Source organism: Leucoraja erinacea, chromosome 12, assembly GCF_028641065.1.
Source record: "Leucoraja erinacea ecotype New England chromosome 12, Leri_hhj_1, whole genome shotgun sequence".
NCBI classification, from domain to species: Eukaryota; Metazoa; Chordata; class Chondrichthyes; order Rajiformes; family Rajidae; genus Leucoraja; species Leucoraja erinaceus.
The window spans coordinates 1,219,979-1,234,386 of NC_073388.1; the positions used below are offsets into that span (position 1 = coordinate 1,219,979).

The following is a 14,408-nucleotide window of genomic DNA, read 5'->3' on the forward strand; positions in this document are numbered from 1 at the left end:
GAATTTTAATTAGGCGCCAAAATAACACCAAAGTAAATAACGCGTACCCCATATTACAGCACCCCATATTACAGCACCCCATATTTCAGCACCCCATATTACAGCACCCCATATTTCAGCACCCCATATTACAGCACCCCATATTACAGCACCCCATATTACAGCACCCCATATTACAGCACCCCATATTACAGCACCCCATATTACAGCACCCCATATTACAGCACCCCATATTACAGCACCCCATATTTCAGCACCCCATATTTCAGCACCCCATATTTCAGCACCCCATATTTCAGCACCCCATATTACAGCACCCCATATTACAGCACCCCATATTACAGCACCCCATATTACAGCACCCCATATTATTTCAGCACCCCATATTTCGCTTGGCTAGTTTACACCCCAGGGGCATGAACATTGTCTTCTCAAATTTCAGGCAGTCCCTGCTTTCTCCCTCCTTCCCCTCCCCTTCCCCGCTCTCCCTCAGCCCACTGTCTCCGCTTCCTTTCTTCCCGCACCACCCCCACCCCCACATCAGTCTGAAGAAGGGTCTCGACCCGAAACGTCACCAATTCCTTCTCTCCATAGATGCTGCCTCACCCGCTGAGATTCTCCAGCATTTTTGCCTTCCAGTAAATAACGTGTATATGTCAGTAGAAGTTAACCTTGTAGCTAATGGGTCATGGCAAGAACCCAACCGTCATCCAAGAGGGAGAAGCTGCCAGAATTGGGTGTGTTGGGCCGAAGGGCCAGTCGGCTTGCACAACTCATGGGGTGCGGGGTCAGTAGCGATCAACTGTTGGCCCAGCTGGGAGGGAGGAATGTGGACAGACAGCTCTTGGCATCTCCCACGTGTTGCTGGAAGTCAGTCAACCTGAGAAGAATGTGCAAGATGGGGGTGTGGACACCTGCGGCAAGGTTACTCAACACCTCCGATGCAGGAAGCACATTTGTGACAAGTTTAGTTTTTGTTTATGGTCATGTGTACCAAGGTGTCGGGGGGGGGGGGGGGGTTTACAATCCAGCCGTACACAGTGTACAGATACAGGATAAAGGGAATAACGTTTAGTGCAGGGTAAAGTCCAATTTAAATTAGTCTGATTATCATTGGATTTGGAGTATCTATGTTGGATCAAATGCAATTTAATTGTTAAAAGAACTATTATGAGTGTACGTCAATAGATAATAGGTGCAGGAGGAGGCCATTCGGCCCTTCGAGCCAGCACCGCCATTCAATGTGATCATGGCTGATCATCCCCAATCAGTACCCCGTTCCTGCCTTCTCCCCATATCCCCTGACTCCACTATCTTTAAGAGCCCTATCTAGCTCTCTCTTGAAAGTATCCAGAAAACCGGCCTCCACCACCCTCTGAGGCAGAGAATTCCACAGACTCACAATTCTCTGTGTGAAAAAGTGTTTCCTCATCTCCGTTCTAAATGACTTACCCCTTGTTCTTAAACTGTGGCCCCTGGTTCTGGACTCCCCCAACATCGGGAACATGTTTCCTGCCTCTAGCTCGTCCAAACCCTTAATAATCTTATATGTTTCAAGATTCAAGAGAGTTTATTGTCATGTGTCCCAGATAGGACAATGAAATTCATCCTTTGCTTCAGCACAACAGAATATAGTAGGCATGACACAGAACAGATCAGTGAGTGCATCTACCATTATATACATATATACACACATGAATAAATAAACTGATAAAGTGCAAATAACAGATAATGGGCTATTAATAGAGTTTTGTCCGAGCCAGGTTTAATAACCTGATGGCTGTGGGGAAGTAGCCATCAACCTGAACCAATGTCCTGAACCTGGACGTTGCAGTCTTCAGGCTCCTGTACCTTCTACCTGAAGGTATCAGGGAGATGAGTGTGTGGCCAGGATGGTGTGGGTCTTTGATGATACTGCCAGCCTTTTTGAGGCAGCGACTGCGATAAATCCCCTCGATGGAAGGAAGGTCAGAGCCGATGATGGACTGGGCCGTGTTTACTACTTTTTGTAGTCTTTTCCTCTCCAGGGCGCTCAAGTTGCCGAACCAAGCCACGATGCAACCGGTCAGCATGCTCTCTACTGTGCACCTGTAGAAGTTAGAGAGAGTCTTCCTTGACAAACCGACTCTCCGTAATCTTCTCAGGAAGTAGAGGCGCTAATGTGCTTTTTTTATGATTGCATCAGTTTCAATAAGAACCCCTCTCATCCTTCTAAACTCCAGTGTACAATCGCAGCCAATTCATTCTCTCAGCATATGACAGTCCCGCCATCCCGGGAATGAACCTTGTAAACCTACGCTGCACTCCCTACATCCTCAATAATCCTTTGGTTAGGATTCATTTGGAGTATCGCGAGCGGTTGTGGTCTCCCCACTACAGGCAGGGTGTGGAGAGGGGGGCAAAGATGGTGCCAATCTGCCCCGTGTGGTGCTAAGTATTTGCCACAAGGAGGGGGCTTGGATTTAGCAGCACGGAATATTCAGTGGAGACAGCGGCAAGTGCGGAGAGACTACACTTTTCCCGTTCACCTGGCACGGACCTTCACAGATCGAGTTGGTACTGACCCTTTGTTGAACGAGCCGTCTCTCACCCTCTCTCTGTCTCTCTCCTCTCGTTGCAGGCAGTGATGTGTTTCGTTCACGTGGCAGCCGTGGTCGCTGAATACCTCCACAGGAAAAGTAAGCTCCAGATTCTATTTCTAAACCCAGCTCTGCAGTTAAGGGCCTGTCCCACTTGGCGATTTCCCCGGTGACTGCCGACGTCATATCAGGGTCGCCAATAGATTTTGAACATTTCACAATCCAGCAGCGGAAAAAAAAAAACCCGTCGCAACGTTGAGGAAGCACCACCCGACAATACGCCAATTTCGCTGACCTGAAACGTCAGTCAATGATGCCAGCAGTCGCCAAAACAAACGCTAAGTGGGACAGGCCCTTTAACCATTGAAGGGAAGATCGGAGAGAGGCTCACACTCTCTTGCCCAGAGTTGGGGAATCGAGAACCAGAGGACATGGGTTTAAAGTGAGGGGGAAAAGATTTAACAGGAATCTGAGGGGTAATTCTTTCACTCAGAGGGTGGTGGGTGTATGGAACAAGCTGCCAGAGGAGGTAGTTGAGGCTGGGACTATCCCAACGTTTAAGAAACAGTTAGACAGGTACATCGATAGGACAGGTTTGGAGGGATATGGACCAAACGCAGGCAGGTAGGACAAGTACAGCTGGGACATGTTGGCCGGTATGGGCAAGTTGGGCCGAAGGGCCTGTTTCCATGCTGTATCACTCTATGACTCTGTTAGTGCTACATTATTCACAGTTGTGTGTCTGACTGACTGATCATTGGACGTGTCTCTCCATTACTGCGGGGAATCCCGAGCAGGAGTTGTGTTCTTTTACTGGTCTAAGTAAGTAAGTAAGTTTATTGGCCAAGTATTCACATACAAGGAATTTCCCTTGGTGCTCCGTCCACAAGTAACAACATGACATACAGTGACAGTTACAAATGACTCAGAAAACACTAAACATTAATAATAATAATAAAACATTAATGATAAAACACTATTGATTAAACATGTGAACCAACAAAATACCAGATCAAAGGGAGGCTGCAGATTATTGGCTGTTGAGTAGAGCAACTACTCGTGGATAAAAACTGTTTATATGTCTGGCTGTGGCAGCTTTGACAGTCCGGAGTCGCCTTCCAGAGGGAAGTGATTCAAAGAGTTTGTGGCCAGGGTGAGAGGGGTCAGAGATGATCTTGCCCGCTCGCTTCCTGGCCCTTGCAGTGTACAGTTCATCAATGGAGGGAAGGTTGCAGCCAATAATCTTCTCTGCTGATCGGACGATTCGCTGCAGCCTCCAGGTGTCGTGCTTGGTGGCTGAGCCAAACCAGACCATGATGGAGAAGGTGAGGACAGACTCTACGATGGGCGTATAGAATTGGACCATCATTGCCTGTGGCAGATTGTGCTTCCACAGCTGCCGCAGGAAGTACATCCTCTGTTGTGCCTTTTTGACTGTGGAGTCGATGGTAGCCCCCCACTTAAGGTCTTTGGAGATGATGGTTCCCAGGAACATAACATAGCTGCGTGGGTCGCTGGCAATGGCACCATCTATTGTTCATCCCTATTGGCCTCTGGAGGCAGTGGGGGTGAGCACTCTCGACAGAGCACTCAATTTCCTGGAATATAATTCCAAATTACCTGCAATTTGATGGTATTTCATGGCCCCGTAAGCGTTCCCCAACTGTGCATGTGCGAATGCCGCCACAACTGCGCCCGCGTGGATACCGGGCCCACGGGGCATGCACGGGGAGACAGTGTCACTACCGCGTCATTTGTAATTGTGACGTGGCTGACGGGCCTCTCCCGGCTGCGCAGGCGCTGATGACCGTAAATATACAGGTATTACTTTTTTCCCCCAAATCATCCCACGGGCCTGATTGGGCCCCTTCGCGTCTCCCCGCACGTGCGCAGTGGGCCCCGTATCCGTGCGTGGGCAGTCGGGGCGACAGTCGCACATGCGCAGTTGGGGACGGCTTACCGGGACGGGAAATTTCCCGAAACTTCCCAAAATTATTTCATTTCCCTAAAATTACCCGAAAACAGCCAGAATTTCCCGGATTTCAGGCAATTTCCTTCAAAGTGGAAACACTGACTCTGGAACCTCTGGTGCGGTCCGTGGAGGGGTCCAGGGGCCGGCGATCGATTGGCCTTTTAGATACCTTCAGAATGGAGTTGAGGTGGAATTTCTCCAGTCAGGAGGTGGGGACTCTGTGGAATTCATTGGCACAGACATCGGTGGGGGACATCAATGGATATTTTAAGGTGGAGGTTGATAGAATCGTGATTAGTGCGGGTGTCAGGGGTCATGGGGAGAAGGCAGGACAATGGGGTTAAGATTGAAAGGTAGATCAGCCATGATTGAATAGCAGAGTAGACTTGATGGGCCGAATGGCCTAATTCTGCTTCTATCACTTATGAAATCGGTATGGTGCGTGGCTTGGTGAGAAACTTGCAGGTGGTGGTGTAGAGCACAAGTAACTCAGCGGGTCAGGCAGCATCTGTGGAGAACATGGATAGGTGACGTTTCACAGAGTGCTGGAGTAACTCAGCGGGTGGGTCAGGCGGCATCTGTGGAGAACATGGATAGGTGACGTTTCACAGAGTGCTGGAGTAACTCAGCGGGTCAGGCAGCATCTGTGGAGAACATGGATAGGTGATGTTTCACAGAGTGCTGGAGTAACTCAGCGGGTCAGGCAGCATCTGTGGAGAACATGGATAGGTGACATTTCACAGAGTGCTGGAGTAACTCAGTGGGTCAGGCAGCATCTGTGGAGAACATGGATAGGTGACGTTTCACAGAGTGCTGGAGTAACTCAGAGGGTCAGGCAGCATCTGTGGAGAACATGGATAGGTGACGTTTCACAGAGTGCTGGAGTAACTCAGCGGGTGCGGCAGCATCTATGGAGCAAAGAAAATAGGCAACGTTTCGGGCCGAAACGTCTGAAGGAGGGTTTTGCCCCGAAACGTTGCCTATTTCCTTCGCTCCATTGATGCTGCTGCACCCGCTGAGTTTCTCCAGCAATTTTGTCTACCTTATTCCTACAATTGATATTGTACACATCAATAAAATCACCCTTCAGCGTCCTGCACTGTAGGGAATAAAGTCCTGACCTGCCTGACCTCTCCCTGTAGCTCAGGCCACAGAGTCCTGGTGACGTCCTCAATAATCTTCTCTGCATCATATTTTCTGCAACTTGATGGCATCTTTCCAATTACAAGGGCCCCTATTCTCTGGGTACTTTATATTCCCCAGAATATATATAAAGTCTCTTTGGATTCTCCTGAATCATATTTGTCAGAAGGATCTCGTGCCTTTCTGCCACAGTGCAACTCAAGGACAGGCCCTTCGGCCCACCGAGGCCATGCTGACCAACACACTAGTTCCATCCTACACCATAGGGGCAATTTGAAGAAGTCAATTTGCCTACAAAGCTGCACGCTTTGGGATGTGGGAGGAAACTGGAGCACCCGGAGGAAACCCACGTGGTCACAGGGAGAACATGCAAACTCCTTACGGACAGCACCCATGGTCAGTATTGAACCTGGGTCTCTGGCGCTGTGAGGCAGCAGCTCTACCCGCTGCACCATTGTGCCGTCCCACTCTACCTGAACATATTCTATGCCCCACCTTTGCCAATCCATGTGCCTATCCATTCTGCAATGCAGCTTGTGTATAGACAATAGACATTAGGTGCAGGAGTAGGCCATTAGGCTCTTCGAGCCAGCACCGCCATCCACCGTGATCATGGCTCCTTCTTTCGTGTCCTAATGCTATATAATGGTTTGCCACTGCTGTACACATCGTTGTGCTATTGGAGTGTCAAGTGCAAGGTGTGCCGTGGTACATGGATTATCCAGCAATGGGCATTGCAGTAGGTGTTGTATTGTCTGGGTCTGTCTGCCACAGCCACAGGTTGTTGTACCCTCCATGTAGCCCCACTTGTGTATTGCCACCCTTGACCCCCCCCACCCCATTTCGCAGTCGGTTGGGACATCTCCAGTTCAGCCAGCGTTGATCAGCATCTGGTGGTAAGCGCCCTGCTGCTGGTATGTGCCCATCTTGGTGGAAATAGGGACAGTGGCTAGTCTGTTATTTATAACAAGAGGAATCAAATTTAGGAGCAAAGAGGGCCTTCTGCAGTTGTACAGAGCCCTAGTGAGACCACACCTGGAGTATTGTGTGCAGTTTTGGTCTCCTAATTTGAGGAAGGACATTCTTGCTATTGAGGGAGTGCAGCGTAGGTTTACAAGGTTAATTCCCGGGATGGCGGGACTGTCATTTGCTGAGAGAATGGAGCAGCTGGGCTTGTACACTCTGGAGTTTAGAAGGATGAGAGGGTATCTCATTAAAACATATAAAATTATTAAGGGTTTGGACACGCTAGAGGCAGGAAACGTGTTCCCGATGTTGGGGGAGTCCAGAACCTGGGGCCACAGTTTAAGTATAAGGAGTAAACCATTTAGAACGGAGACGAGGAAACACTATTTCACACACAGAATTGTGAGTCTGTGGAATTCTCTGCCTCAGAGGGCGGTGGAAGCCGGTTCTCTGGATACTTTCAAGAGAGAGCTTGATTGGGCTCTTAAAGATAGTGGAGTCAGGGGATATGGGGAGGAGGCAGGAACGGGGTACTGATTGTGGATGATCAGCCATGATCACATTGAATGGCGGTGCTGGCTCGAAGGGCCGAATGGCCTCCTCCTGCACCTATTGTCTATTGTCCTTCCACATCTGGGGGCGGGTTTCAGTTGGTGCTGTTTCCAATGGGGTGACGCTGATTAGGAATCTCTTACGGGATTTTAACCGTCTAGGAGGGGGCACGTGTTTGTGTAGTGGGTGTCTTCTCGTCTGTCAGCTGTTTCAGACGCTCCGTACTACTCTCTCCTCATGTCTGGGGGAGCGATGCCAGCCAGCAGGTACACAGTGTTTATGTCCTTAGATTGGAGGCAACGAGTGATGCTACATGGCTGATCATCCACAATCAGTACCCCGTTCTTGCCCTCTCCCCATATCCCTTGACTCCGCTTTCTTTTAAGAGCTCTAATAGAAACATAGAAACATAGAAAACAGGTGCAGGACTAGGCCATTCGGCCCTTCGAGCCTGCGCCGCCATTCAATATGATCATGGCTGATCATCCATCTCAGTATCCTGTACCTGCCTTCTCTCCATACCCCCTGATCTCTTTAGCCACAAGGGCCACATCTAACTCCCTCTTAAATATAGCCAATGAACTGGCCTCAACTACCTTCTGCGGCAGAGAATTCCAGAGGTTCACCACTCACTGTGTGAAAAAAGTTTTCCTCATCTCGGTCCTAAAAGATTTCCCCCTTATCCTTAAACTGTAACCCCTTGTTTTGGACTTCCCCAACATCGGGAACAATCTTCCTGCATCTAGCCTGTCCAACCCCTTAAGAATTTTGTACGTTTCTATAAGATCCCCCCTCAATCTTCTGAATTCTAGCGAGTACAAACCGAGTCTATCCAGTCTTTCTTCATATGAAAGTCCTGACATCCCTGGAATCAGTCTGGTGAACCTTCTCTGTACTCTGTACTCCCTCTATGGCAAGAATGTCTTTCCTCAGGATAGGATCTCCACTCTGATTCTGAATCCTCACGGGATGAGAAATGTGCCAACGACTTTCACCAGGTACATCTCTCTGTAGATGCAGGTCCTGTCAGAGCTTGCACCAAATCATCTTTGGAGTGAGTGGGTGAATTAGGCAACAAAAAGATACACAGCCTGTCAAGATTACCTGCAGACACATGAGAGAAGTTGGGAAACAAGTTCCCACAGAAGCCGGAATAATTGTGGCTTTCTCCACACCGCCTTTATTTATTTTTTTCATTTTTCAAAATACAATAGTCAATAGGTGCAGGAGTAGGCCATACGGCCCTTTGAGCCAGCACCGCCATTCAATGTGATCATGGCTGATCATCCCCAATCAGTACCCCGTTCCTGCCTTCTCCCCATATCCCCTGACTCCGCTATCCTTAAGAGCCCTATCTAGCTCTCACTTGAAAGCATCCAGAGAACCGGCCTCCACCTCCCTCTGAGGCAGAGAATGCCACAGACTCACCACTCTCTGTGTGGAAAAAGTTTCCTTGTCTCCGTTTTAAATGGCTTACTCCTTATTCTTCAACTGTGGCCCCTGGTTCTGCTTCATTTTATTTTTCATTTATTTGTAAAGGATTTACAAATGTTACTGGAACAGAAGTAGTATCAGTAGGTTGCAGAGTGACCTAGGGAGGGGTTGGAATTTGTCACTGTGATGGATAAGGGGATTAGATTGGGTGGACAACAAGTTCCAATTGGAAATTGACACAGCAAGGTGGGAGTCCATGTTTGATGGGCCAACTGGTGAATCTTCCCATGTGGATCGGCCAACTCATGGCATCCGTGGGAGAAACATTCAAAACTGAATGTACCGTAAAATCCAGAACATTTGAGGAAAGACATCCTTGTGATTGAGGCAGTGCAGCGTAGGTTCACGAGATTGATCCCTGAGATGGCGGGACTGTCATATGAGGAAAGATTGAAAAGACTAGGCTTGTATTCAATGGAGTTTAGAAGGATGATGGAGGATCTTATAGAAACATATAAAATTATAAAAGGACTGGACAAGCTAGATGCAGGAAAAATGTTCCCAATGTTGAGTGAGTCCAGAACCAGGGGCCACACAGTCTTAGAATAAAGGGGAGGTCATTTAAGACTAAGGTGAGAAAAAAACATTTTCACCCAAAGAGTTGTGAAATTGTGGAATTCCCTGCCACAGAGGGCAGTGGAGGCCAAATCACTGGATGGATTTAAGAAGAGTTAGATAGAGAAACAATGAAAGACTACAATAATTTTCAGAACCGGAATTAAATCATGTGCTACAATATTTAGAATCAGTTAAAATGATTTGATGTATAAAGTACCAGACTTTGTTAGAGTTAGAGAGCTAGATAGAGCTCTAGGAGTTAGTGGAGTCAATGGGATATGGGGAGGAGACAGGCACGGGTTATTGATAGGGGACGATCAGCCATGATCACAATGAATGGCGGTGCTGGCTCGAAGGGCCGAATGGCCTCCTCCTGAACCTATTTTCTACGTTTCTATGTTTCTAAAACCACAAATGCCTGGAATGTTGGTCAGGGTGGAATTGTTTTCTCTGGATTGTCGGAGATTGAGAGGAGATCTGATGGAAACTCATGGAGGCATAGACACGGTAGACATTCCGAACATTCTCCCCAGGGTGGAAATATCAAAGTCTAGAGCGTATAGCTTTAAAGTGAGTGTGGCAAAGTTGAAGGGGGATGTGCGGGGCAGAGGGTGTGGGTGCCTGGGACATTCTGCGGGGGATGGTGGTGGAGGCAGATTTGATTGTGGGATTGAAGGAGTGTTTACATAGTCAGAAGGATATGAATGGAATGGAGGGTGATTGATCACGCCCAGGCACATGCCATTGGTTTATCTTGGCATGGTGTTCCCACAGACATTTTTGGCCTGGGGACCTGTGGGTGTGTTCTGTGTTGTTTAGTGCCATTTTTAGACATTTTAACAGCAGATAGTTGTGTTTCTAAGAAAACTTCTTTACTGGAACAGTGTCTTATGAAAACAATTGTGAAAGAGGGGGTAGAGGACCTCCAATGATTAAGTTATTCCTCCACCCATGTATTTTCAAAAACAACAGTCTTTTTAGTAGCGCCAAGTTTATATTAGTTACTGAAATAGACAATAGGTGCAGGAGTAGGCCATTCGGCCCTTTGAGCCAGCACCGCCATTCAATGTGATCATGGCTGATCATCCCCAATCAGTACCCCGTTCCTGCCTTCTCCCCATATCCCCTGACTCCGCTATCCTTAAGAGCCCTATCTAGCTCTCTTGGAAGTATCCAGAGAACCGGCCTCCACCGCCCTCTGAGGCAGAGAATTCCACAGACTCACAACTCTGTGTGTGGAAAAGTGTTTCCTCATCTCCGTTCTAAATGGCTTACCCCTTATTCTTAAACTGTGGCCCCTGGTTCTGGACTCCCCCAACATCAGGAACGTTTCCTGCCTCTAGCGTGTCCAAACCCTTAATCATCTTATATGTTTCAATAAGATACCCTCTCATCCTTCTAAATTCCGGAGTGTACAAGCCCAGCTGCTCCATTCTCTCAGCATATGACAGTCCCGCCACCCCGGGAATTAACCTTGTAAACCTACGCTGCACTCCCTCAATAGCAAGAATGTCCTTCCTCAAACGCGGAGACCAAAACTGCACACAATACTCCAGGTGTGGTCTCAATAGGGCTCTGTACAACTGCAGAAGGACCTTTTTCTCCTATACTGAACTCCTCTTGTATGAAGGCCAACATGCCATTCACTTTCTTCACTGCCTGCTGCACTTGCATGATTAAGGGCCTGTCCCACATTCACAACCCTAATTCACGACCTTTTTTACTCGTGAACATTTTTCATCATGTTCGAAACAACGCCCCGATCAACTTGATGCACGAGTACCTACGACCAGCATCACGACCTACTACGACCTTGTGACGACCATGCTGCGAGTACGAGTCAAGGGCAAACTCGGCAGAGGTCGTGAATTAGGTCGTGAAAGTGGGACAGGCCCTTCACTTTCATAGACTGATGAACAAGGACCCCCAGGTCCCGTTGTACTTCCCCTTTTCCCACCTTGACACCATTTAGATAGTAATCTGCCTTCCTGTTTTTGCTACCAAAGTGGATAACCTCACATTTATCCACCTTAAACTGCATCTGCCATGCATCTGCCCACTCACCCAACCTGTCCAAGTCACCCTGCATTCTCATAGCATCCTCCTCACAGTTCACACTGCCACCCAGCTTTGTGTCATCTGTAAATTTGCTAATGTTACTTGTAATCCCTTCATCTAAATCATTAATATATATTGTAAATATCTGCAGTCCCAGCACCTGGCTAATAAAAGATAATAAAATAAATAAAGTCTTTGTTCAATGGACCATCATTGCACAAGTGATGTGGAAAATGCATCTAGCTCCTCCAATGTAGGAGGTTTGGAGGTGTATGGACCAAACGTGGGCAGGTGGGACTAGTGTAACTAGGGACATGTTGGCCAGTGTGGGCAAGTTGGGCCGAAGGGCCTGTTTTCACACTATTACTCTGTGAGGCAACACGTCAAAAGCAGACCAATGAACTGAAAGTTGCAAGGCATTTGCCAAAACCACAATACCAATAGTTTTTGCACATTGAAGTGATGTTTGTTGAGTTTCACTGAATATTCACTGAAATTTGCAAAACTCAATCGGAAAGCTGGCAAGAGTTGCTATCAATGTACATCAAGGTCGGCATGTTCGATGTGTGAGAAGTTTTGGAACTTAAATGAGTCTCCCGGAAGTTTATGAAACCACAGCAGTGATACACCAAGGTACAGGCTGCATGAGGAGTTACTCTTCAGGAACTGTTGCCCATTGACAACAAGTTGTTGGCAGGTTGAAGACAATTGGTGCAGGTATTGGACGGTTCGGGAGTCAACCATGAGTCAATGCAACCAACAATTAGAAGCAATCTGCACTGGATCTGGAAAAATGGTACAAAAGAATTGTACAACAAATAAAAACTAGCTCTAGATGAAACCTCCTCTCCCTCTCCACCCTCTCTTCGCATCTTCAATCTTTTCCATGCCCTGTTTCATATAAGTTGTGCCTCAGAAGAGTACCCCCCCCTCACCAAATATTAGTGAATGGAAGCTTCCCTGAGCTGAAGCCAATGTATTTACAAGGAGAGCAGGAGTGGTCTCTTCCGTACCCTTGGTAACGATGACCAATCTATTTGTGTTCAATGCCTCCAGTGATAATCTATTGCCAAATCGACATCTTCACCACTGCATGTAGAGCACGGTGGCGCAGCGGTAGAGTTGCTGCCTCACTGAGCCAGAGACCCGGGTTTGACGCTGACTGCGGGTGCTGCCTTTACGGAGTTTGCAGGTTCTCCCAGTGACCGCGTGGGTTTTCTCCGGGTGCTCCAGGCTCCTCGCACATTGGAAAGACGTACAGGTTTGTAGATTAATTGGCTTGGGTGAAATTGTAAATTGTCCCTAGTGTGTGTAGGATAGTCCCAGTGTATAGAATGATCGCTGGTTAGCATGGTCTCGTTGGGCCGAAGAGGCTGTATCTCCAAAGTCTAAAGCACAGGACCAGGCCCTTCGGCCCATAATGCCAATGTTGTAGCGAGCTCCTCTGCCTGCCCGTGATGCATATCCCTCCATTCCCTGCATATCCATGTCTATCCAAAAGCCTCTTAAACGCCACGATCGTACCTGCCTCCACCACCACCCCTGGCAGCTCGTTCAAGGCACTCGCCACTCCCTGTGGGGAAAAAAACCTGGCACGCACATCTCCTTTAAACGCTGCTCCTCCCTCCTTAAAGCAATATCACATTTCAACCCAGCCGAAAAGATTCTATCTACATTATCTTTGCCTCTCATAATGTTATATACTCGTAGCAAGTCCGCCTGCAACTGCGGGAGAAAACAAGTCTGTCCAACCTTTCATTCCAGCTAACCCAGCTCGATCAACAGATCAACACCAAGTGCCGGAGTAACTCAGCGGGTCAGGCAGCATCTGTGGAGAACATGGATAGGTGACGTTTCACAGAGTGCTGGAGTAACTCAGCGGGTCAGGCATCATCTCTGGATGGATGACATAGGTGACGTTTCACAGAGTGCTGGAGTAACTCACGGGTAGGCAGGCCGCATCTGTGGAGAACATGGATAGGTGACGTTTCACAGAGTGCTTTGGTTTGTGTCTGAAGGCCTTGGTTATTGTTTCCTTCCCAGCTGCTGTACCACTTATTACTCTGCAAACATAGAAACATAGAAAGCATCTGTAGGTTAGGTGGTGCAGGAGTAGGCCATTCAGCCCTTCGAGCCTGCACCGCCATCTTCAATATGATCATGGCTGATCATCCAACTCAGTATCCCGTACCAGCCTTCTCTCCATACCCCCTGATACCCTTGGCCACAAGGGCCACATCTAACCCTCTTAAATATAGCCAATGAACTGGTACTTTCCTAAAATTCCCAGCCAGGCCCTCTGTGGCAGAGACTGGTTTCCAGAGATTCACCACTCTGGATGACATTTTGGTTTGTGTCTGTGAAAAAAAAGTGCAGGAGTAGGCCTCCTCGAGCCTCTCGGATTTTAAAGGATTTGCCTTCCCCATACCCCCTATCCCCCTGGCCACAAGCTGCCACCCTCCCTGTCCTAGACTTGGCCCTCAACACTCTCGTGGAACAATCTGTGACCCCTGCACTTCCCCAACTAGCAATCTTCCTGTCCAAAACCCCAAGAATTTTGTAAGTTTCGATAAGATCCCCCCTCAATCTCCTAAATTCTAGAGAGTATAAACCAAGTCTATCCAGTCTTTCTTCATAAGACAGTCCTGACATCCCAGGAAGGAGGGTGGGCTGAAGGGCCTGTTTCTGCGCTGTATCTCTAAACTAAACCAGGTCACCATAATAGTGCAATCAAAGACACAGTCCATAGTCTGGGACTGACATATGATGAAAGAATGGAGCGGCTGGGCTTGTATTCACTGCAATTTAGAAGGATGAGAGGGTATCGTATAGAAACGTATACAATTATTAAGTGATTGGACACACTAGAGGCAGGAAACATGTTCCTGATGTTGGGGGAGTCCAGAACCAGGGGCCATGGTTTAAGAATAAGGCATAGATGAGACCCTTCTTCAATCCCAACCCGAAACGTCACCTATTCCTTCATTCCATTGATGCTGCCTCACCCACTGAGTTTCTCCAGCATTTTTGTCGACCTAAGAATAATAAGGAGTAGGCCATTTAGAACGGAGATGAGGAAAAACTTT

The 14,408-nt window shown here is 47.9% G+C and overlaps 1 protein-coding gene across 1 annotated transcript in view; it reads left to right on the top strand.

Moving 5' to 3' along the window:
- The window catches only part of LOC129701980 (dedicator of cytokinesis protein 11-like), a 221,125-nt gene that overhangs the window by 142,808 nt on the left and 63,909 nt on the right, over positions 1 to 14,408 (top strand). The window contains 1 exon segment of the mRNA XM_055643437.1: positions 2,621 to 2,678. Within this exon segment, the coding sequence (XP_055499412.1) occupies positions 2,621 to 2,678 (58 nt within the window).